Genomic DNA, 22498 nt, shown 5'->3' with positions numbered 1-22498 from the left:
CGACTGGGGGTCTCATAGCTCTTGGCTAATGCTGCTTCCTTCCCGCAGCTGCCCCAGCCCCACTCCAAGCACCTCCCATGTGACCTCCCCCAGAGCCCAGGCAGAGTCAGGAGCCCTTTCTTTCCAGTTCTGCCCACCAGACTGCCTGCCCGTGAGAGCACCCCTTAGTCTGGTCCCGGTGCCGAGCCCGGAGGGTGGCCCTTCCAACACAGCCCCCCAGAACCCCTCCTCCAGGAGGGATGTTATGGGTCACGGCAGAGGCCAAGAATCCACAGTCCGGCCCACCGTCTGTGTTTGTAAATAAAGTTTTATTGGAACACAGCCAAGTCCATTCCTAAGGAAGGCTCTCCGGCTCTGGAAGAACAACAGGAGAAACCAAGCAACCAAACCAGAGGCCACGTGGGCCACAGAGCCCAGCAAAACTACTGTCTAGCCCTTCCCAGAAAACACTTGCCAAGCTCTGTTCTATGGGATCAGGGACTCTGGTGAAAAGTGTCTTTTGTGTAAAATGGGAACTGATAGAACTGCTTCTCTGCTTCTCTCTAAAAGGGTCATTTAAAAGCACAAAAGCACATTCATGCATTTTCCTCTCCACAATTCGCAAAACTCGTTTTCCATTAAAAAAACAAGCCTGTGCCTCTATCAAAGGCCAGAGAACGCGGCATCTCACCGGGAAGAGTTTCCTCACCTGCTGAGTTAAAGGAACGGGGAACAATTCTTCCAAAGGCCACAGCTCTAAGAGGGCCCTGAGTTCTAGACAGGCCCACCGAAATTTGGAGGAGCAGAAAAAGCTCAGGCTACAAGGACAGGCTCAAAGCCCAAGCCTCGACCTCCAAATCCTTCACAATTGCAGCACAAACGCTTTGCAACCGCACACAGGTTTAGAAACTACTAGGCTTAGAAACCCTGCTTCCAAGTGACTGTGAAAGCATCCACGTCAAGGGCCTTTGAAACAGGCCAGTGAGTCCAGGCCGGGAGAGCCTCCCTTCTGGGAAGACTGAGGAGTTCCAGGAGCCAGGCCGGGTCCAGCCAGGGCCACCAGCTCCAGCTCAGATCTGCTGAGGAGCGGGCTCCGTGGGGTGGGGGAGGGGAGGTGTCTCACTGAGGAGGTCGACTTCCTTGCTCAGGGTCACAGAATGGTAGCAAGCGAGTTGAGGACTGTCACCAACCAGGCTCCTGCCATGAGAGCAAGTCTCATTCTTGGGCAATCGGACTCAAATTTCCACTGCCGCGAAGCACCACCCCCCTCCAGGGACAGGCGTCTCAGGGTGTATTTACAACCAGGGTTCTGGAAGGGGCAGGAACACCTGCTCTCTGACGTCCCTCTGACACATCCTTTGACTCCCCACCCTCCGGATAAAGCTCACACTCCTCAGCCCGCCCAGGTTAAAGTCCACGCACCCCAGCACCAAGCGCCTTCCACGGCCTGGCTTCCACCAGACAACCTGTCATCCAGACTAGGAGGCTGAATGCTCTGCCTTCACTCTCTGCCTGGGTCCACTCGCACCACTGCCCCCTCCTCTGTGCCCCTGCTCCAGCAACCCTCCACGGCCCACCCCCTGGGCCTCCTTGGTGGTGACATCTTTCAGGGTGTAAACCCTTCCTTCCAGCATTATTCCACCCTACACTCCAGCCACAGCCCACCCCTTGCCAACCCCAAATAACCTGCCAGCTCTCACACCTCCCAGTCCCCGCTTATGCTGCTTCTGGTGCTTCCAACACCCTTCCCCTCCTGCCGACCCGGCAAACTCCTACTCATCATTCAGAACATGTGCTTCGGGGCCGGGCACGGTGGCTCACGCCTGTCATCCCAGCACTTTGGGTGGCCGAAGCAGGTGGATCACCTGAGGTCTGAAGTTCGAGACCAGCCTGACCAACATGGTGAAACCTCGTCTCTACTAAAAAAAAAAAAAAAAAAAAATTTAGCCGGGAGTGGTGGCATGCACCTGTAATCCCAGCTATTCGGGAGGCTGAGGTGGGAGAATTGCTTGAACAGGGAGGCAGAGGTTGCAGTGAGCCGAGATCATGCCACTGCACTCCAGCCTGGGCGACAGAGCGAGACTCCGTCTCAAAAAAAAAAAAAATAGATCTGCTTCGGAAAAGCCTTCCCAGGCAAACTGAGTCCCTCCCTCCACAGAGTTCTGTGATCTTTCTCCCACCTCTGGCTTTCCCCCTCCTTCCAAATGTCTGGGGAGCTCTAGGTGCCTGGCCGCAGAATTTGGGGAGTCCAAAGGGGGCTGACAGAGCAGCTGGGGGTGGGACTGGGGTTCTCAGAAAGCTTCCGAGGGGGCCCGACAGCCTTGCAGAGACCAGGGGCATCTCAGGGTAAGAGAAAAGACTAGAGAGTGAAGCGCCTGCAATGAGCTGCAGGCTTCCCCAGCAGCCAGGTCACAACTGGACGGCGCGCTCACCTGGATGCGACACGGTCTGACATACTTTGAAAGGGTCACTCCTGCTGTGTCGAGGATGGACTGGGGATGTGGTGGACAAAGGCAGCCACAGCAGAGGGATAGCGGTGGGGCTGGAGGAGTGGAGACTGAGGAGCCGGGTGGCGGCGACGCCTTAAGAGTGAGAACTCTGAGGGGGTAGTGAAGGTTAAGGGCTGCATTTGTGGGGCTGCTCCAGGTTCCATTGCCTGAGCCACCAAACTCAGGAGAGAGGGAAGATTTGGAATTAAGAAAACAAAAGATGCAGTTATGACAGTGCGATCTCGTAGACTGTCCCCACTAGAACCTGACACTCTTTACATCAAATGACACACAATGAACATAATGAAGGCCTGTTGGCCCTGGGCGCTGGTCACCCTGGACAGAACCTCCAGAATCCACACCATAGTCGGCCCTCCTTCTGCAGACGAATTCCATCGTCCAAGGTCACGTAGTAAAAGATGGAGCGGGGATCCGACCCCAGTGCAGGGCTGGACTCCTGGCCGCTCCAGGATGCTGCCAGTTACTGGGGGACGCGCGGGACGCCTCTGGGTTCCCCCACCGCACCCCCTAGGGTGAGGTTAGCTTAGCACCGTGCCCGTTCCGCCTAAGGGGAAACTGAGGCTCGGAGAGGGGTGGGCAGCCGCCTGCTCAAGGCCACAGAGCCGGAGAGAGGCGTCCCCGACGGCAGCTGGAGACCCCGAAACGGAGAAGCAGAACCGGAGGATGGAGGGGGCACAAATTTCAGACCCGGTGGGAAGTGAGTGGCGCTGCAGCGGCAGAGGGCCTCCGAGGCGGGGAAGGGAGAGGAGCCGGGGACAGACCCGCAAGGTCACGGCCGAGCCCCGGCACCGCCGGCCGACGACGCGGGGACCGCGGATCCCCGAGGCTGGACCTCCAAGACGGGCCGAGCGGGGTCGTTCCTGCGCGTAGCCCGGGGACAGAGAAGCCGAAGGGCCGCAGCCTGCGGTGCCGTCGGGACCGGTGCCGCGCTCACCTGGGCCGCGAGGAGCAGAAAGGCCGCCAAAAGCCGCGCCAGCGCAGCCGCCACCGCTGCCGCCATGTCGGCCGGTGCCCGCCGCAACCATCAGCAGATGTTTCCCAGCAACGCCCCGAGACCCCGGGCCACGCATGCGCCGCGCATGCGCGTGGGGGAGGTCAAAGGGCGCGGGGCGGTGCCTGCGAAGAGCCACACGGCGCGACAAGATGGCGGTGAGCGCGCGGCGGAATCTGGAACCCGGGGGCGTGGGGCTCGGGCCGCGCTCCAGGCCTCATGCGCTCTGCTTTCCCCGCAGGATAAGGAGAAGAAGAAAAAGGAGAGCATCTTGGACTTGTCCAAGTACATCGACAAGACGATCCGGGTAAAGTTCCAGGGAGGCCGCGAAGGTGAGGAGGCTCCCGCTGTCGGTACCCCCTCTTTAAAAATTTCAAATAAACCCAGCAACAGAGATGATGAGGACGCATGCGGAAGCACCTCTTTTATTTATTTTTATTTTTTTTTTTTTTGAGACGCAGTCTCGCTCTGTCACCCGGGCTGGAGTGCAGTGGTGCGATCTCAGCTCACTGCAACCTCCGCCTCCCAGGTTCAAGTGATTCTTGTGCCTCAGCCTCCCGAGTAGCTGGAATTAATGTGTACCACCACGCCCGGCTAATATTTGTATTTTTAGTAGAGACGCCATGTTGGCCAGGATGGTGTCAAACTCCTGGCCTCAAGCGATCTGCCTGCCTCAGCCCCCTAAATTGCTGGGATTTCAGGCATGAGCCACCATGCCCAGCCTAGCATTTTTGACTGGGCAAGTGAGCTGCCTTCTCCTAGCCTCCGTTTCCTCATTTGTCAAATGGGGCTGGTAACTCCACCCACTTCACGGGGTGGTGAGAATGAATGGTTACAGGCATGTAATGTAATTGAGGCAGCTCTCAGCAGGAAGTAAGCAGTCAGACAACACGTCACTTATTCAACAGCCTCTTGGATCTTTGGTTTCTTTTTTTTGTAAGACGGGGACCCAAACCTCTTTGTCCCTGGATTGTAGACAACTGGGTGGCATGAGAGTTATTAAAAATCACAGTGCCCCAGCCGGACGGGGCGGCTCACGTGTGTAATCCCAGCAATTTGGCCGTCTGAAGCAGGAGGGTGGCTTCACCCTAGGGTTCGAGGCTGCAGTGAACTATGATCGCACCACTGCACTCCAGCCTGGGCCACAGAGCAAGGCCCAGTCTCAAAAGAGAAAAAGGAGGCCAGGCGCAGTGGCTCACGCCTTTAATCTTGACACTTTGGGAGGCCGAGGCAGGCAGATCAGGAGGTCAGGAGATCAAGACCATCCTGGCCAACGTGGTGAAACCCTGTCTCTACTAAAATACAAAAAGTTAGCCGGGCATGATGGCGCACGCTTGTAGTCCCAGCTACTCGGGGGGCTGAGGCAGGAGAATCGCTTGAACCCCAGAGGCGACATTGTGCCACCGCACTCCAGCCTGGCGATAGGGCAAGACTCCGTCTCAAAACAAAAAGAAAAAGGAATATGAATAAAATGTTTTCTCAGTCTACACCATGCTGACTCCGGACATGGAAGGACATGAGTGAGCGGCCGCTCTTGCTGGTCACACTACTTCCCTTTGTTTTCTGCCCTTCATAGCAAATCACCACCCATTTAGCAGCTTAAACAGCACCATTTTATTATCTCACAGGATCTGTGGGTCAGGAGCCAGGGTACCACAGCCTCAAGGGCTCTCAGGAGGTTGTAACTGAGGGTTGTTTTTTGGGGTCCATCATCTTGGGGTCTTCTTCTGAGCCCACTGGTTATTGACAGAGCTCAGTGCCTTACCTTTGCAGGGCCAGGGTCCCCGTTCTGGCCAGTGTTGGCTAGGGACACTTGCAGCTCCCAGACGCTGCCAGCTCGGGACTCTGTTCCACCGTGGTGGTCTGCCCCTACAGTGCTGCAGGCTGAGCTGACATCTGTCCATATTCAGTTATTCGGGCCAGTGGGAGAATCATCTTTCAGAAAGGGTTTGGGGCCGGGTGCGGGGGCTCACGCCTTAATCCCAGCAGTCTGGGAGGCTAAGGCAGGTGGATCACCTGAGGTCAGGAGTTCGAGACCAGCCTGGCCAACATGGCGAAACCCCATCTCTACTAAAAGTACAACAATTAACTGGGCGCTGTGGCTCACACCTGTAATCCCAGCACTTTGGGAGGCCGAGGCAGGCAGATCACTTGAGTTCAGGAGTTTGAGACCAGCCTGGCCTACATGGCAAGGCCCCATCTCTACTCAAAATACAAAAATTATTTGGGCATGGTGGCACATGCCTGTAGTCCCAGCTACTTGGGAGGCTAAGGCAGGAGAATCGCCCTGGAGGCAGAGGTTGCAGTGAGCTGAGATCGCGCCACTGCATTCCAGCCTGGGCAACAGAGCAAGACTCCATCTCAAAACACACACACACACACACACACACACACACACACACACACACACACACACACACACAAAAGCAGAAAGGGTTTGGTCCCTGAAGGGCTCACCTGATGCAGTCAGGCCCACCCAGGGTGTTTCTCTCTTGATTGGCTCAGTCAGCTGATTCAGGGGCTCTAATTACAGCTGCAAAGTTCCTTGTCTTTGCCACATAACCTAAGCGCAGGAATGACATCTTGTCCCGTCAGAGTCACAGGCCCTAGCCCACACTCCAGAGGAGGGGCACCTTGGCTCCATGTTAGAGACCTACCTACCTCAGTGCTCACATCTGTCCCCGTGAGGAGGGTGGGCTCACTGGTCAGGCTGGTGCCAAGGACCTGAACATCTGCATCCGACCCCATCTTATAGGTGAGTTTCATTTTGCAGGGGAGGGACTTGAGCAAAGAGAGAGGGAGCCGTGGAGGTGGAAGCTGAAGCCTGTGGAGGTGGACGGAAGTTTGTATGCAGGCGGGCAGACCTTCTCTGTAGAAGGCCAGACGGCAAATATCTTTAGCTTTGCAGCCCAGATGGTCTCTGTCACAACCACTGAGCTATGCCAGCAGAGCAGGAGAGCCACCCCGGTCAGCGCCTGAGCGGGCGAGTGTGGTGGTGGGCCAGCGAGACTCTGACTTACAGAGAGGAGCGGCGGGCAGGTTCACCTGGGGGTCGTCATTTGCAGATCCTCGCCCTGCACCACCGCACAGGGCGGCCCTCGGTGTGTGTAGAGCAGCCGTGGACGGGCTCTCGGCCCTGCCTTAGGAGGAGACAGGCGGGCAGAATAATGCCCAGGGTGCCTGCTTCCCGAGATTGGTGGTGCCTGCTTCCTGAGATTGGCGGGGGCGTGCAGAGGGCAGCACCGTAAGGGCTGTGGGTTGGTGTCTGGAGGAAGCACCTGAAAGATGACAGGGGTAAGAAGGAGGGGAGGGAGGGGGTGGCTGCGGGATGCCCCTCAGTGAGCGCAGAGGCGGAGCTGCTGCTGGGCCTCGGCTGGAGGAGCCTGCAGGGCAGTGGAGGGGAGTCCCAGGCAGGCAGGGTGGGCTGGCCTCTGCTGGGGACACACAGCTCCCCCTTCACCCTTCTCAGTGTCACCAGACACTGCGGAGCAGGATCAGATGGCAGAGCTCACCACCGGGTCAGAGAGCCCTAACCTAAGGTGGCAAGTTGTGGCCTAAGGCGGCGAAGCTTGAGGGGTGGGGCAGGCAGCGTGGAGAGAGAAGCCACAGAGACCATCTCAGCCCCCGAAGCCTTTGCACCTGGGTCTCAGAGCATCTCTGTTGCCCACTCCCCGCAAGCCCTAAGCACCAGGGCTGGGATTTGTTCTTTTGTATTCCGTGAACTCACTGAGGGACTCAGCACAGGTCAGGCAGCGCAGTCATCACCGCTGTCAGAGCGGAGCACTCTGTCTCCCCTACAGGAAGCCCTGTCCCCATCAGCCATCACTGCCTGTCCCATCCCTGGCCCTGGCACCCACGCATCCCCTCCCTGTCTTTGTGGATTGGCCTGTCCTGGACATTTCATAGAAATGGGATCACACGGTGCGCAGCCTTCTGTGTCTGGCGTCTCTCACTGAGCGTGACGTCCTCAGGTGCGTCCTCAGGCGCATCCGCGCTGTGGCCTGCGCCAGCCTCGCTCCTCTTCCTGGCTGGTGGTCCCACCGCGTACACGTGCTGCCGCCTGTTTTGCTGCTGCTTTTGAGCTGAGAATTGTTTTTATGACTTTTAAATAGCTAGAAAGGGATCAAAAGAAGACTGTCTCACGATGTGGAAATTACATGAAATTCACAGTTCAGTGCCTGTGAGTAGAGCTGACTGGCCGCAGTTCAGCCACACATGGACTCATCACCGAAGCTGCTTCCACCCAGGCAGCCCGAGCCAGCAGCTGTGACCGGCACCCTGTGGCCCACACGGCCAGAAGTGTTTGCCATCTGGCCCCCCGCAGACGCGGTCTGCTGCCTGTGGTGGAGATCACTCTGGAGGCGGCTGTCATCGGCCACTCCCGGGAGCTCTCTCCTACCCTCAGTCCTCCATCCCTGGAGCAGTTAGCCCCATACCTGGGCCATGCTGGGGCGGGCCCTGTGCCCAGGACGGATCTCATGCCTTCTCTTTTCTCTCCCCCGGTGATTTCTCCAAGCCAGTGGAATCCTGAAGGGCTTCGACCCACTCCTCAACCTTGTGCTGGACGGCACCATTGAGTACATGCGAGGTGAGTGGGGTGGTGGCCGAGGCAGGCAGCGGGACGAGGGGGATAGTGGGGTGAGGGGGGCAGCGGGACGAGGGGGGCAGCGGGGCAAGGGGGGCGGCCGTGGGGCTGCCTGCTGGCTCTTCTCTCAAACCCACAAAACCTCTGAGTTACCGACGTGAAGCCTCGTGGCGGCCGATGGATGGGCTTGAGCGCTCACTGGTCCTAGACGTCCTCACAAAGCAGGAAACTCCATTGTTGTGGGGCCTGGAGAGACGGGAGCTGCCAGCTCACCCACTGGTCTCTACACACTGACGAGGCGCCCGGCACAGTTAGAGGACAACCTTTTTAAATGTTTTATTATTTTAATTTTTGTTAAATTGGTGACGTGAGAGGCCAGGCACAATGGCTCACACCTATAATCCCAGCGCTTTGGGAGGCTGAGGCAGGAGGATCCCTTGAGGTCAGGAGTTTGAGACCAGCCTGACCAACATGGTGAAACCCCATCTCCGCTAAAAATACAAAAAAATTGCTGGGTGTGGTGGCGCATACCTGTAATCCCAGCTGCTCGGGAGGCTGACGCAGGAGAATTGCTTGAACCTGGGAGGCGGAGGTTGCAGTGAGCCGAGATGGTGCAACTGCACTCCAGCCTGAGTAACAGAGTGAGACTCCGTCTCAAAAAAAAGAGATAAGCTGAGGTCTCACTGTGTTGCCCAGGCTGGTCTCGAACTCCTGGGCTCAAGCCATCCTCCTGCTTCAGCCTCCCACAGTGCTGGGGTTCCAGGCGTGAGTTGTGGCGCCCAGCGGAGAGCAGCCTTGCTGTGGGGTAGTCAGCATGCCGTGGGGCTCCTCTCGGGCGCCTTTCCTCTTCTGCCCTTGTTAATTCCCGCTATGAACGCAGGGTCCCCGTCTCCTCCCCAGAGGACCCTCCCTCATTTCCCTGCCCCTGCTTGCTCTCCTCCCCAGTAAGGCCGCCAAGTCCTCAGACTCTCCCCAAGAAGCTCCTGCGGCAAGTCCCCAGCTGGCAAGTCCCCATCCCAGCCTGGGCATTGGGAGATTGCCAGGACTTAGGAGAGAGAGGGTCTTGCCCCTTGGATCCATTGATACTGAGACAAGATTTATTCTTGGAGCTGGCCATGGTGGCTCATGCCTATAATCCCAGCACTTTGGGAGGCCAAGACAGGAGGATCACTCGAGCCCAGGAATTTGAGACCAGCCTGGGCAACATAGTGAGACCCTGTCTCTACAAAAAAAAAAAAAAAATGTAATTAGCCAGGCATGGCGGTACACGTGCCTGTGGCCCCAGCTACTCAGGAGGCTAAGGCAGGAGGATTGTTTGAGCCCAGGAGGTTGAGGCTGTGAGCTGTGATTGCACTGCTGCACTCCAGCCTGAGCAACAGAGCAAGACCTGGTGTCTGAAAAAAAGTTTTAAAAACCTGGGCCCCATGGTTCTCCCATGCCCCCGCCACCGCAGGACCACAGTAGTGAGGAGTTTTAATCGCCTTCAGCCTCTTGAGAGCTTGTCTTGGGCTTGCTGGCACTTCCCTGGGGTGCCAGCCCACATGGTCCCCACCCCACATGAACAGCCTCTTTATTTTTTTATTTTTTGAGGTGGAATCTCGCTCTGTCACCCAGGCTGGAGTGCAGTGGCACGATCTCGGCTCACTGCAAGCTCCGCCTCCCGGGTTCACACCATTCTCCTGCCTCAGCCTCCCGAGTAGCTGGGACTCCAAGCGCCTGCCACCACGCCCGGCTAATTTTTTTGTATTTTTTAGTAGAGACGGGGTTTCACCATGTTAGCCAGGATGGTCTCGATCTCCTGACCTCGTGATCTGCCTGCCTTGGCCTCCCAAAGTGCTGGGATTACAGGCGTGAGCCACCGCGCCCGGCCCCAGCCTCTTTGTTATAGGGTGAATATTGGCCCCCTAGGGCTCCAGGGACCTTGCAGAGACCAGGAGGCCCAGGGTGCCTGTATTCTGGCCAGCACCCCGGCCTTCCTGTTCCCATGGTTTGTGGAGTGAGGGAGGGCTGTGGCTGCTGTCTGTGGAGCTGCCACTGGTCTCTAGGGGCCGTGGGTCTGAGCCGTGGGAGCCGGACACTTGCCCCACAGAGCGCATCCCGTCTGAGGTCCCTGCGTGCTCGTGGCGCCTGCAGGGTGCAGGTGCGGAGGTCGGAGCGAGGGTCTTGGGTGGGTGGGGGGTCTCGGAGGCTTCCTGGAGCTCCCTCAGTCCTCTCTGTCTGCTCCTCCCCAGACCCTGACGACCAGTACAAGCTCACGGAGGACACCCGGCAGCTGGGCCTCGTGGTGTGCCGGGGCACGTCCGTGGTGCTAATCTGCCCGCAGGACGGCATGGAGGCCATCCCCAACCCCTTCATCCAGCAGCAGGACGCCTAGCCTGGCCGGGGGCGTGGGGGATGCAGGGCAGGCCCGAGCAGCTCAGTTTCCCGCGGACTTGGCTGCTGCTCCCACCGCAGTACCGCCTCCTGGAACGGAAGCATTTTCCTTTTTGTATAGGTTGAATTTTTGTTTTCTTAATAAAATTGCAAACCTCAATGTGTCTGAGCCCCGGAATCTTGCTTTTCCCTTGACCTTCTGAGCAAACCTGGATTCCTGGAGATTGGACTCAGTCCCTGGAGCTCATCAAATACCAGCCATGGTCCCTTCTGGGGGTGAGGGTTCAGGCGTGACCAAGGCGGGCACAGCCAAGGCCGAGACAGGCGAGTTTGGAACCTCAGTCTGATGAGGGGCTTGTGGAACCCCAGGCCCGCCCCCAAGACAGCAGGAGCTGGGGTGCATCAGGAGCTGGGATGCATCAGGAGGCCGAGGTGTATCAGGAGGCCGGGGTGTGTCAGGAGGCCGGGGTGCGTCAGGAGGCCGGGGTGCGTCAGGAGGCCGGGGTGCGTCAGGAGGCCGGGGTGCGTCAGGAGGCCGGGGTGCGTCAGGAGCCGGGGTGCGTCAGGAGGCTGGGGTGCGTCAGGAGCTGGGTGTGTCAGGAGCTGGGGTGTATCAGGACCTGGGGTGCATCAGGAGCCGGGGTGCATCAGGACCTGGGGTGCATCAGGAGGCTGGGGTGCATCAGGAGCCAGGTGCATCAGGAGGCCAGACCCCGCAGCCCATGCAGCTAACACCTGCCCCCGCTGCTGCCCCCCCTTGTGAGATGGACTGGTCACCTACAGCCAGCCCCTTCTGGGTTCCTTCCCTGCTCACAGCATGTCCTGAGGTCGGGTGCAGTGGCTCTCACCTGGAATCCCAGCACTTTGGGAGGGGGAAGTAGGAGGATCTCTTTGAGCCCCGGAGTTCAAGACCAGCCTGGGCAAAATAGGGAGACCTTGTCTCTACAAAAATATATATATTTTTTCCTTTGAGACAGAGTCCTCACTCTGTCGCTCAGACTGGAGTGCAGTGGCATGATCTTGGCTCACTGCAAACTCCGCCTTCCTGGTTCAAGTGATTCTCCTGCCTCAGCCTCCCAAGTAGCTGGGATTACAGGCGCCTGCCACCATGCCCAGCTAATTTCTGTATTAGTAGAGATAGGGTTTTGCCATGTTGGCCAGGCTGGTTTCGAACTCCTGACCTAAGGTAATCCACCCGCCTCAACCTCCCCATATGCTGGGATTACAGGCGTGAGCCACCGCACCCGGCCTAATTTTTGTATTTTTAGTAGAGACGGGGTTTCACCATGTTGGCCAGGCTGGTTTTGAACTCCTGACCTCGAGTGATCACCCTCCTCACCCTCCCCAATTGCTGGGATTACAGGCATGAGCCACCACGCCTGGCCTACAAAAAATGTTAAAAACGCGTCCTGACTGGGCAGATACAGGCCCTGGCACCGGCCTCCCACACCTGCACTAGGACTTCCCACACTCCAGGGGGCCAGCCCATCCTGCGCACCCCTAAATGTCTCTTCCCGACAGGCGGGCCATCCTCCTGGACTCCGTTTCCTGGTTGCACCTCTGTCCCCCAGGCACTGTCTTCCCAGAGGAGGGCAGGGCCTGTCTGATTCATCACTCGGGTTGAGAGAGGATAGGGTGTCCCTTATGACCTGAGCGTGAGAGGGTCATCCTGGCCACTAACCCCTTCATCCCCAGCTCGGGAAACCGAGGCAGCGTGTGGTCCAGGTTGCCAGGAAGCTATAGCAGCAGAACAGGACGGAGCTCAGCCTTGGGTCTGGATGGGCTCATGCTCCCTGGCTGCCTCCAAATAAGTGGAACCAGCTGGCTTCTCGGCACGGGTATCTGGGCCCCATAGACACTGGCTTTGCTGGGGCCCAGCGGCACTAGCCCCTGCGGCTGAGGAATTAGTTATCGAACCTCGTGGCCAACCCCTGCATCCGCTCTTCATCCCTCCCCGGCCCCGGCCACCTAGCCCAGCCCTGCCACCACCGGCCGAGACCTCATCCCAAGCCCCAGCCTCCAGCCTCACACTGGGGATGGCGGGGGTTTGCTGGGATAGCTGCGGGGTCACAGCCTCGAGCGAAGGACAGACAGAGTTCAGGTGTGCCCGGACTGCTGACGTTCAGCCCACAAGCCTCGCTGTCCGGGACCAGTTCCCTGCGTCCATTTGACAGGTGGGGGATCAGGATGTCACATGATGGAGAAACACAACCCTGACACCAGAGCCGACCGGCCTAGAAACCAACACGCCGTCCACGCGGCACACCTGCCTGCCCTGTCTGAGCAGATGCAAAGGCTGAAACCCAGGATCCCAGTGGCCCAGAGGCCTCAACCCCCGGTGGGAGAACGTGTCAAGGCCTTAGAGGCTAACTGGCCTCGTTAGAACCTCCAGGAACGGCAGGGAGGCAGGAGAGGAAGGAAGTCCCGTTTTCCAGCCCCACGGTTTCTCCCGCAGAGGAAGCAAGGCCTGCCTCACCCCTGCACCCCTCAAAACAGCCCCCCACACTGTAGACTGCTCTCTGCCCACTCCGTCACCTCCTAGTGAGCTGATGAACTTTGCAAAGCCCTCTGCAGCCACAAAGCCCTGAGCCCAAGGCTCCCCCCACCACATGCTGTGTGGCTTAGGGAAGGTGTCCCAACCTCTCTGAAATCCAATTCCTTCTCTCTGAAGTGTTGAAAAAGGTGTTGAGTATCCACTCTGTGGCTGGGCCCTTGGCCACAGTCATGTGGGGACAGAGTTCAGAGCACGAAGCTTTTTTTTTTTTTTTTTTGCAATGGAGTCTGACTCTATTGCCCAGGCTGGAGTGTAGTGGCACGATCTCAGCTCACTGCAACCTCCACCTCCTGGGTTCAAGTGATTCTCTCACCTCAGCCTCCTAAGTAGCTGGGATTACAGGTGCCCGCCACCACGCCTGGCTATGTATTTTTAGTAGAAACGGGGTTTCACCATGTTGGCCAGGCTGATCTCGAACTCCTGACCTCAGGTGATCCTCCTGCCTCAGCCTCCCAAAGTGCTGGGATTACAGGCATGAGCCACCATGCCCAGCCCAGGGCACGAAGCTTTGAAATGAGGTCCAAAGACAAAAACAGAAGACTGTGCAGACTGGGAGAGGGAGAGGTCAACTTCCTGGGGAGGCAGACAGAAGTCCCCAGAGAATAGACCAGAATGAGCCTGTTCCTCTCAACCATTTCCACCCAGAGAGCCACTCTGACCTGCTCGGAAAAGACTGGAAGTAACCCAGCTAGAATCTAGTGATTCTAGTGGAAGTAATCACTAGAGGATACGCTGGAGGAGTCCAGGACCTCCAGCCAACTACAAAGCCACTTTTAATTTTATCTATGTATTTATTTTTAAGAGACAAGGTCTCGCTCTGTGGCCCAGGCCAGAGTGCTGTGGTGTGAGCCCAGCTCACTGCAGCCTTGACATCCTGGGCGCAAGAAATCCTGCCACCTTGGCTTCCCAAAGTGCTGGGATGACAGGTGCGCACCACTGCACCTGGCCTGCTTTTAATATTTTAAAAGGAGAAATTTAATATTTTACATTCCACATTACATTGAAATTTTAATATTTTACAAAGAGTCAGAGAAGAAAAACCCGGTTACAGACAGAAGGCACAGAGAGATTTGGAGAGAGATAGGGAGAGGCAGAAACAGAGGCGGAGACGTAGAGAGGGAACCGAGAGAGAAATGAGGACACGGCGGCCGGCCTGGCCCGAGACACTGGATCCCCCAGGCCTCCACTCTCCTGGCCCCGTATAAAGCCCCAGCCCCAGCAGGTCCCGCCAGCCAGGCCGCCGTGCCAACTGCAGGCTGCCCCCTGCCCCTGGCCCAGACCTCACCCTTTCAACTCCCTGCCCATGATCAGCACAGCCCTCGGATCACGATGTCGGGGCCGTGGCCGTTGGCCCGGGAACCAGCTTTGCTGCCCGTGCCCACGGTCACCACGGCCCACGGCTTCCGAGTGCTGGCCGAGAGCCCTCGGGTCTTGTCCTCGGAGGCCCCACTCTGGGAGACATTGGCGGAGGCCCCGGTAGATAAGACAGATGGGCCCTTCTTGCCCCCAGACCAGCCAGAGATCCTCAGGGCACCGCCCTGCTGCAGGTTCCGAAGGAGGACAGGAGCTGGATGTTGCTGATGGTCAGTCTGGGGCGTCTGCCCCAGACACCGACCCCACTGCCTTCTCCAAGGTAGCTCTGGTTCACGGAACCCTCCCCCAAAGGAGGACCTCAGGCGGGTCCTTTTGTCATTCCCGTTCACAGACGAGGCAGCTGAGGCCCAGAGAGGTTAAGCAGCTTGCACGGGGTAACACAGCCAGAATCCTATCCTGGGAGGTAGGCTGCCTGCCGCTCCATCTACCCCACCGTGCCTTTCCTCTGCCCCAAGCCACTGGGACTCCCACCCACACGCATCTTGTGGGCATAGAAATGAAGTCCCAGTGCCTAAAAGAGGCAAAGAGAAAAGGGAATGAGACTGGGTGCGGTGGCTCACACCTGTAATCCCAGCACTTTGGGAGGCCAAGGCGGGCGGATCACTTGAGGTAAGGAGTTGGAGAGCAGCTTGGCCAACATAGCGAAACCCCATCTCTACTAAAAGTACAAAAATTAGCCGGGCGTGGCGGCGGGTGCCTGTAATCCCAGCTACTCAGGAGGCTGAGGCAGAAGAATCCTTTGAACCCAGGAGATGGAGGTTGCAAGGAGCTGAGATCACGCCATTGCACTCCAGCCTGGGTGACAGAGCGAGACTCCATCTCAAAAAAAGAAGGAAAGGAAAGGAGAGGAAAGGAGAGGGGAGGAGAGGGGAAGGGAGGGGAGGGGAGTGGAGGGGAGGGGAGGGGAATGAATGCACTGTGGCCCCAGGAGCTGGGAGAAAGCAAGTCACCGTCGGCCTCACGCCGCAGATCCATTCCTGCCTTGAACGACCGAGGGGAGGCCTCCCTGCACCTCCAGAACACCCGTGCAAGGACCCGGACAGTGCCGTGTAGCATGAGACCTTCTGCCACAGAGGCCCCTGCTGCCCATCACCGCCTGTTTCTGGGTGTCGATTTCCTGCCTGGACCCAGACAAGGACATGGATATGAAAGGAAGAAGGTTTGTTTGTAAACAGAAGAAGCTGTGCCCACGAGGAGAGCTCCTAGGGTTCAGGAATTGTTGGTTTGAGCCTGGGGACCGCCCAGGGTGAGAGAGGTTAGCACACCCCTGGGGCCAGGCACTGTGGCTCACACTTGTAATCCCAGCACTTAGGGAGGCGGAGGTGGGAGGATCACTTGAGCCTAGGAGGCCAAGGCTGCAGTGATCTATGATTCTGCCACCGCACTGCAGCTTGGGTGACAGAGCGAGACCCTGTCTTAAAATAAAAAGGACAGTCCTGGGGGTCCCAGCTCCACGGCCAGGGCTCAAGCTCCTGGGATCTCACCAGGTCCCTCCCACTCTGTGCCTCCCCAAAGCCCCCACTGTCCACAGGAATAAGTCCCGGCTCCTCCGCCTTGCCCATGAGACAGGGGCTTTCCGGGCAGGCCTAGGTCTGTCTGTGAACTCCGGGCCCTTCTGCCTCCAGTGTCTCACACTCTCTACCTCCCTTCAGGACTCAGCTCCGTGGACACCCCCCCTCCGCCGCCACTGCATGGCCACGCTGGCCTCGACCGTGCTGACCAGAGCCAGCAGGGGTCAGGATTCACCCAGGAATGACGAGCCCGAGGCCGCTAGGGTTCCAGTGCCTGACAGAAGACAGAGTTCTGCACGCCGACCAGTGAACACAGACCAGAAGCAGTATGGGAACAGGAAGCTGGGGGTAATGGGCACAAAGTCAGAGACAGAGATGCCCGTGGGTTCCGCTTTTATTGTTGAAAATGCTTCTGACTTCCATTTCCCTGACCTCATCTCTGCCCCAGCACCAGAGGCACCCCAAAATTAATGCACACCCCAAACCAATGCTCCTTCCACCAGGTGCCGCTCCAGCTTTCTGCATCCAAGGAAACAGCTCCATGATTCAGGCTTACACCCTCGGGTGCCCTTCCCTGCTGTTTCTCTTGCCTCCCACATCCCAGCCATCAGCAAATGCTGACAATTCTACCTTCAGAATTGTTCCCAGGCCAGGCACAGTGGTTCACGCCTGAAATCCCAGTGCTTTGGGAGGCCGAGGCAGGAGGATGGCTTGAGCCCAAGAGTTCAAGGCCAGCCTGGGCAACATAGAGAGACCCCCTTCTCTGGAAAACAACAGAATTGATCCTGAAGCTTTTAAGGAACAAACAGCACCAATCCTACCCAAACTCTTTCAGAAACTAGAGGAGGAGAGAACACTTCCCAATGTGTTTTATGAGGCCAGCATAACCAAAACACATTACTGAAAATCAAAGGCCAATATCCCTCATGAATATCGATGCACAAATCCTTAATATTAACAAATTGAATCCAGCTGTCTATAAAAGGGATTCTCCATCATGATCACCAAGTAGGGTTTATCCCAGGAATGCAAGGTTGGTTTAATACCCAAGAATCAATGTGATTAACCACATTAGCATAAGAGAGGAAAACCATATGATCATCTCAGTAGATGCAGAAAATTCAGCACTCACTTGGACAAAATTCAGCATTCATGCAGATTAAAAACACGCAACTAGGAATAGAACGGCATATCCTCAACCAGATAAAAGGTGTCTATAAAAACCCTACAGCTGTCATCCTCAATGGCGAAGGACTGGGTGCTCTCCCCCTAAGGCCAGAAACAAAAGAAAGATGTCCAGTTCCACTGGTTCTTTTCAACATTGTACTGGAGGTGCCACACGGTGCAATAAGACAGGAAAATGACATGTAAGACAAACAGCAGAAAGGAAGAACTAAGGCCAGGCACAGTGGTTCAGCAGCTCATGCCTGTTATCCCAGCACTTTGGGAAGCTGAGGCAGGAGGATCACTTAAACCCAGGAGTTCAAAACCAGCCGGGGCAACATGGAAATACCCTGTTTCTACCAAAAAAAGAAAAAATTAATGGGCATGCTGGCATGCACCTGTGGTCCTGGCTACTCAGGAGGCTGAGACGGGGGGGTCACCTGAGCCTGGGAGTTGAAGGCTACAGTGAGCTATGACTGCACCACTGCATTCCAGCCTGGGTGACAAAGCGAGACCCTGTCTCTGGAAAAAAAAAAAAAAAAAGAGAGAGAGAGAAAGAGACAGGCATATCAACCAATTGCAGTAAATGGACCTTATTTGGATTCTGAGCCAAACAAAGTGTGAAAAAATTTTAGAAGGCAGTCAGGGAAATTGGACACTGCCTGGATATTTGAGCATATTAAGGAATTACTGTCCATTTTCTTAAAAAATGATAATGGAATTGTTGGCTGTGTTTTTTAAGTCATTGTATTTTAGAAATGCAAATATTTATGGATGAAATTACTTCCTGTCTGGGATTTGCTTTGATATAGTCTGTTGGGGAGGGTGGAGAGGGACTTATGGAACCAGATGCATCATACTTTGGGGATGGCTTTATGGGGGTTCATTACGTGATTCTCTAAGCCTTTGTTTGTGTATAAAATTTTCCATAATAAAAGGTTAAGCCAGGCGCTGTGGCTTACGCCTGTAATCTCAGCACTTTGGAAGGCTGAGGAGGGTAGATCACGACGTCAGGAGTTCGATACCATCCTGGCCAACATGGTGAAACCCCGTCTCTACTAAAAATACAAAAATTAGCTGGGCGTGTTGGTGCACACCTGTAATCCTAGCTACTCAGGAGGCTGAGGCAGGAGAATTGCTTGAACCCAGGAGGCGGGGGTTGCAATGAGCCGAGATTGCGCCACCGCACTCCAGCCTGGGCGACAGAGTGAGACTCTGCCTCAAAAAAAAAAAAAAAAAGTAATATAAGCAAGAGTTTCCTTCAGAATCTGATGTGGGTGATTAATTTCCATGTAAATCAGAGGAGAGTTGTGGTTTTTTTTTTCCTCGGCCACTGCGCCTGGCTGAGAGAATTTTTTTTTAATAGTAGATGGATAAATTTCATTCTAAACCTAGAACTTACTCTGGGGGTCACTTATTTGTGGGGACAGCTAATTTTTGTATTTTCATCGTGTTGGCCAAGCTGGTCTCAAACTCTTGACGTCAACCGATCCACCTGCCTTGGCCTCCCAAAGTGCTGGGATTACTGGCGTGAGCCAGCGCACTTGGCCAATATGCATATATATTTTTTGAGACAGGGTCTTGCTCAGTCGCCCAGAATGGAATGCAGTGGTGAGATCCTGGCTCACTACAATCTCCACCTCCTGGCCTCAAGCGATCCTCCCACCTCAGCCTCCTGAGTAGCTGGGGCTACAGGCATGCAACACCATGTCCAGCTAATTTTTTTTTTAAAGAGATGAGGGTCTCGCTATGTTGCCCAGACTCCTGAGCTCAAGCGATCCTCCTGCCTCTCCCTCCCAAAGTGCTGGGATTCCAGGCACGAGCCACTACGCCCGGCCATTGTCCCCTTCCTGTCCTCGGTCAGTGTCTCCCCACCCCTTGTCCTGAGTGGAAGCTTCCTGAGGGCAGGGACGGCACCTGAGCCTGGCATGGACGCAGCACCTAGTAGGAGCCCAGGCGATGTCGAGAAGTGCAGTTTCTTTTGCATCCTGCAGGACGAGGGAGGTGGGTTTGATGTCCTGTGGAGCACCCCAGGCCCAGCAGCTCAGCTGCTGGGTGATCTTGGGGTGTCCCTCAAGTCTCTGGGCCCAGCATCCCTGGCAGGATGCATCTCCCTCAGTTCCTCTTGGAGAGCTGCCCAGGGGGAGGCAGGGAGAGCGTGGGAGGGGGATGCAGGTGCGGCTTTGAGCCTCCGGGGCGGTGGGGTGGGAGCACCTGGTTGCTAAGGTTACGACCACCTGTGATGGGACGTTGGCATGGAGACTTACCACCTGGGCGGAGAGGGCGGCTCCAGATGGGGAAGCCGTGGGAGAGGCTGGGGGCAGGGAGGCAGCAGCCCGCAGAGGGGGGCATCCTTCTGGGGACGGCCGTGGTGGGGCCGAGGGGTCTCCTGTCCTGTGCTCTCCTGCCTGGGAAAACCAGCAGGTACTCTTCTGCAGCAGGAACCATTTCTAAAATTAAAAGCCCTCCTCCTCTTGCTCGCTCTCTCCAGCGTGAGGGACGGGACCAGGTGCGGGCGGGAGTGGCAGTCACGTCCCAGGGAGGGAGGCTGCGGGGGCAGGTGGCCTGGGAGCCTCCCGTGTGGCCCCAGACAAGTGGACACCCTCTGTAACTGGGGATAGAGTCCTTGGCTGCTAAGAGGCAAACGTGTAGAGTCCTGGAAGCCTTGGGCTCCAGATGCCTGAGGTCAAGCCCCAGCTTCAGCAGGCAGATGCTGTGTGACCTGAGGCTAGTGACCTAACCTCTCTGAGTCCCCAAATTCTCATCTGTAAAGTGGGAATAATAATGAATCCAGGCCAGGCACAGTGGCTCACACATGTAATCCCAGCACTTTGGGAGGCTGAGATGGGAGGATCACTTGAGGCCAGTTCAGGACTGCAGTGAGCTATGATTGCACCACTGCACTCCAGCCTGGGCAAAATAGCAAGACCCTGTTAATTAAAAGTTAATCTGGGGGCCAGGCACCGTGGCTCACGCCGGTGATCCCAGCACTTTGGGAAGCCGAGGCGGGCAGATCACGAGGTCAGGAGATTCAGACCATCCTGGCTAACATGGCGAAACCCCGTCTCTACTAAAAATACAAAAAAATTAGCTGGGCGTGGTGGCGGGCGCCTGTGGTCCCAGCTACTTGGAAGGCTGAGGCAGGAGAATGGCGTGAACCCGGGAGGCGGAGCTTGCAGTGAGCTGAGATCGCGCCACTGCACTCCAGCCTGGGCGATAGAGTGAGACTCCGTCTCAAAAAAAAAAAAAAAAAGTTAATCTGACCCAGGCTCAGTGGCCCATGCCTGTAATCCCAGCACATTGGGAGGCCGAGGTGAGCGGATCACTTGAGGTCAGGAGTTCTAGTCCAGCCTGGCCAACATGGAGAAACCCCATCTCTACTAAAAATACAAAAATTTAATGAGCCTGGTGGCATGCGCCTGTAGTCTCAGCTACTCGGGAGGCTGAGGCAGGAGAATTGCTTGAACCCAGGAGGTGGAGGTTGCAGTGAGCCAAGATTTGCACCGCTGCACTCCAGCCTGGGCAAACAGAGTGAAACTCTGTCTCATAAGATATAAAAAAAGCTAATTTAAAAATTAGCCAGGTGTGGTGGCACATGCCTGTAGTCCCAGCTACTTGGGAGGCTGAGGCAGGAGGACCACTTCAGCCCAGGAGTTCCAGGCTGCAGTGAGCCATGATCACACCACTGCACTCCAGCCTGGGTGACAGAATGAGACCCTGTCTCTTAAAAAATGATAATAATAACTAATCCCTCATCATTTTGGGGAGGAGTAAATGGACACATAATATTACAAGACTGGGCTGGGCACAGTGGCTCACACCCGTAATACCAGCACTTGGGGAGGCCAAGAAGAGAAGATCACATTAGGCCAGGAGTTCAAGACCAGCCTGGGCAACTTAGTGAGACCCCCATCTCTACAAAAAATAAAAAAAATTAGCCAGGTGTGTTGCCACTCACTTGTAGTCCCAGCTTCTCGGGAGGGTGGGGTAGGAGGATCACTTGAGCCCAGGGGGTTCAAGGCTGCAGTGAGCTATGACTGCGCCACCGCACTCCAGCCTGGGCGACAGAGCGAAACCCTGTCTTTAAAAAGGCTGGGGCCGGGCGCGGTGGCTTACGCCTGTAATCCCAGCACTTTGGGAGGCTGAGGCGGGCAGATCATGAGGTCAAGAGATTGACACCATCCTGGCTAACATGGTGAAACCCTGTCTCTACTAAAAATACAAAAAAAAATTAGCCGGGCCTGGTGGCGGGTGCCTGTGGTCCCAGCTACTTGGAAGGCTGAGTCAGGAGAATGGCGTGAACCCGGGCGGTGGGGCTTGCAGTGAGCTGAGATCGCGCCACTGCACTTCAGCCTGGGCAACCGACAGGGTGAGACTCCATCTCAAAAAAAAAAAAAAAAAGAAGAGAGGGTAGAGCTTGCACTGGACACATCAGCAAATTACTGGACATCTTAGCAGGCACATGCCACGCAGGGAGAGATGGAAGGTCGGGGTGGAGACGCGAGTGAAGAGGGGGAAAGGGGCGGGCAGAGGTCTGGGGGAAGGGCGTTCTAGGCAGAGGGAGCAGCCCGTGCTCAGGCCCTGCGGTAGGAGCCTGGCCCAATCTCCACCCCCAAGGGCTCGGGAGCACTGGCCACAAACCGGGCAGAACCACTGCAGACTCTCTGCAGCCCCGGGAGAAGATGGGAACTGTTCCGATCTCCATTTTGCAGAGGTGGAGACCGAGGCTAGAGGGACATACCCCACGGTTACACAGGCAGGGCCTCGACTGGACCCCAGCTGGCATCCCTCACCCTCCAGGACTCATAGCAAGTGTCTCCTCCTCCAGGAAGCCTCCCTGGCCCCTGGCTTCGGTCCGGGACCCGGTGTCACTACTGCGTCTTCCACGCCGCTTTGTGACGATTTCATATTTCAGGCATCTGCTCCCTCTGTCCGAAGAAATCCCCCTTGAGGCTGGAAGCGTCTCCTCCCTCCAGCCCTTGGCCTGGTATACAGTAGGTGCTCAATGAACACCTTCCTCCAAGAGCCCTGAGAGCCAGCTATCAGGAGCATCACTTTACAGAGAAAGAAACACGTTCAGAGAGAGAAGGAGACCTCCCCCACTGGGGTCACACAGCACAGCAGCCCAGGGCCATTTGGTGGGGAGAGCATGGGGCGTCATGAAGTCCTTCTGGACCTCTCTGGGGCCAGGAATTGAACCATACCCGCCCCCCACAGCATCCTGTGGGGGGCCTGGCCTGCAGCCTCCAGGGATGCGGTTTCTGGGCCTCCAGCCAACGCGACAGTCTGGGAACAGAGCCTGCTTGAGTCACAGGTGGCTGCGTGAGTGCCAGGCCACCGCCAAAGCCACTGGGAATACACAGCGGGTGGGGAGGACTGCAGGGTGGGTGAAGGGGGCAGACAGGGCAAGGTTACACACACAGGCTCCCGAGGCTTCCTTCTCACCCCTCACTTGGG

General features: G+C 56.6%; 2 protein-coding genes across 5 annotated transcripts in view; one reads left to right on the top strand and one right to left on the bottom strand.

The window, feature by feature from the left end:
- SPPL2B (signal peptide peptidase like 2B) overlaps positions 1-3586 on the bottom strand; it is a 50628-nt gene extending 47042 nt beyond the window's left edge. For 3 of the 4 annotated variants that reach the window (XM_063800454.1, XM_063800455.1, XM_016934647.4), the window contains exon 1: positions 3424-3548. In XM_063800454.1, the coding sequence (XP_063656524.1) occupies positions 3424-3489 (66 nt within the window). In that variant the 5' untranslated portion in view covers positions 3490-3548. Of the gene's footprint in view, positions 1-3423 lie in introns of all 4 variants that reach the window. The other variant, XM_016934646.4, reaches the window with a different exon arrangement.
- On the top strand, positions 3544-10598 carry LSM7 (LSM7 homolog, U6 small nuclear RNA and mRNA degradation associated). Its single transcript, XM_512258.9, has 4 exons — positions 3544-3638; positions 3722-3812; positions 7997-8068; positions 10297-10598. The coding sequence occupies exons 1-4, from the start codon at positions 3558-3560 to the stop codon at positions 10437-10439; spliced, it is 387 nt and encodes a 128-aa protein (XP_512258.3). The 5' UTR covers positions 3544-3557; the 3' UTR covers positions 10440-10598.
- The last annotated feature ends 11900 nt before the right edge of the window (positions 10599-22498 follow it).

The sequence above is a fragment of the Pan troglodytes genome, chromosome 20 (genome assembly GCF_028858775.2).
Source record: "Pan troglodytes isolate AG18354 chromosome 20, NHGRI_mPanTro3-v2.0_pri, whole genome shotgun sequence".
Classification (NCBI taxonomy): domain Eukaryota; kingdom Metazoa; phylum Chordata; class Mammalia; order Primates; family Hominidae; genus Pan; species Pan troglodytes.
This window is presented reverse-complemented; position numbering and strand designations above follow the sequence as displayed.

Coding starts and splice junctions, on each gene's coding strand:
- LSM7 (XM_512258.9), top strand. CDS start 3,558: ATGCGCCGCGCATGCGCGTGGGGGAGGTCAAAGGGCGCGGGGCGGTGC. Junction 3,639..3,721: donor CACGGCGCGACAAGATGGCG/GTGAGCGCGCGG, acceptor CTTTCCCCGCAG/GATAAGGAGAAGAAGAAAAA. Junction 8,069..10,296: donor CACCATTGAGTACATGCGAG/GTGAGTGGGGTG, acceptor GCTCCTCCCCAG/ACCCTGACGACCAGTACAAG.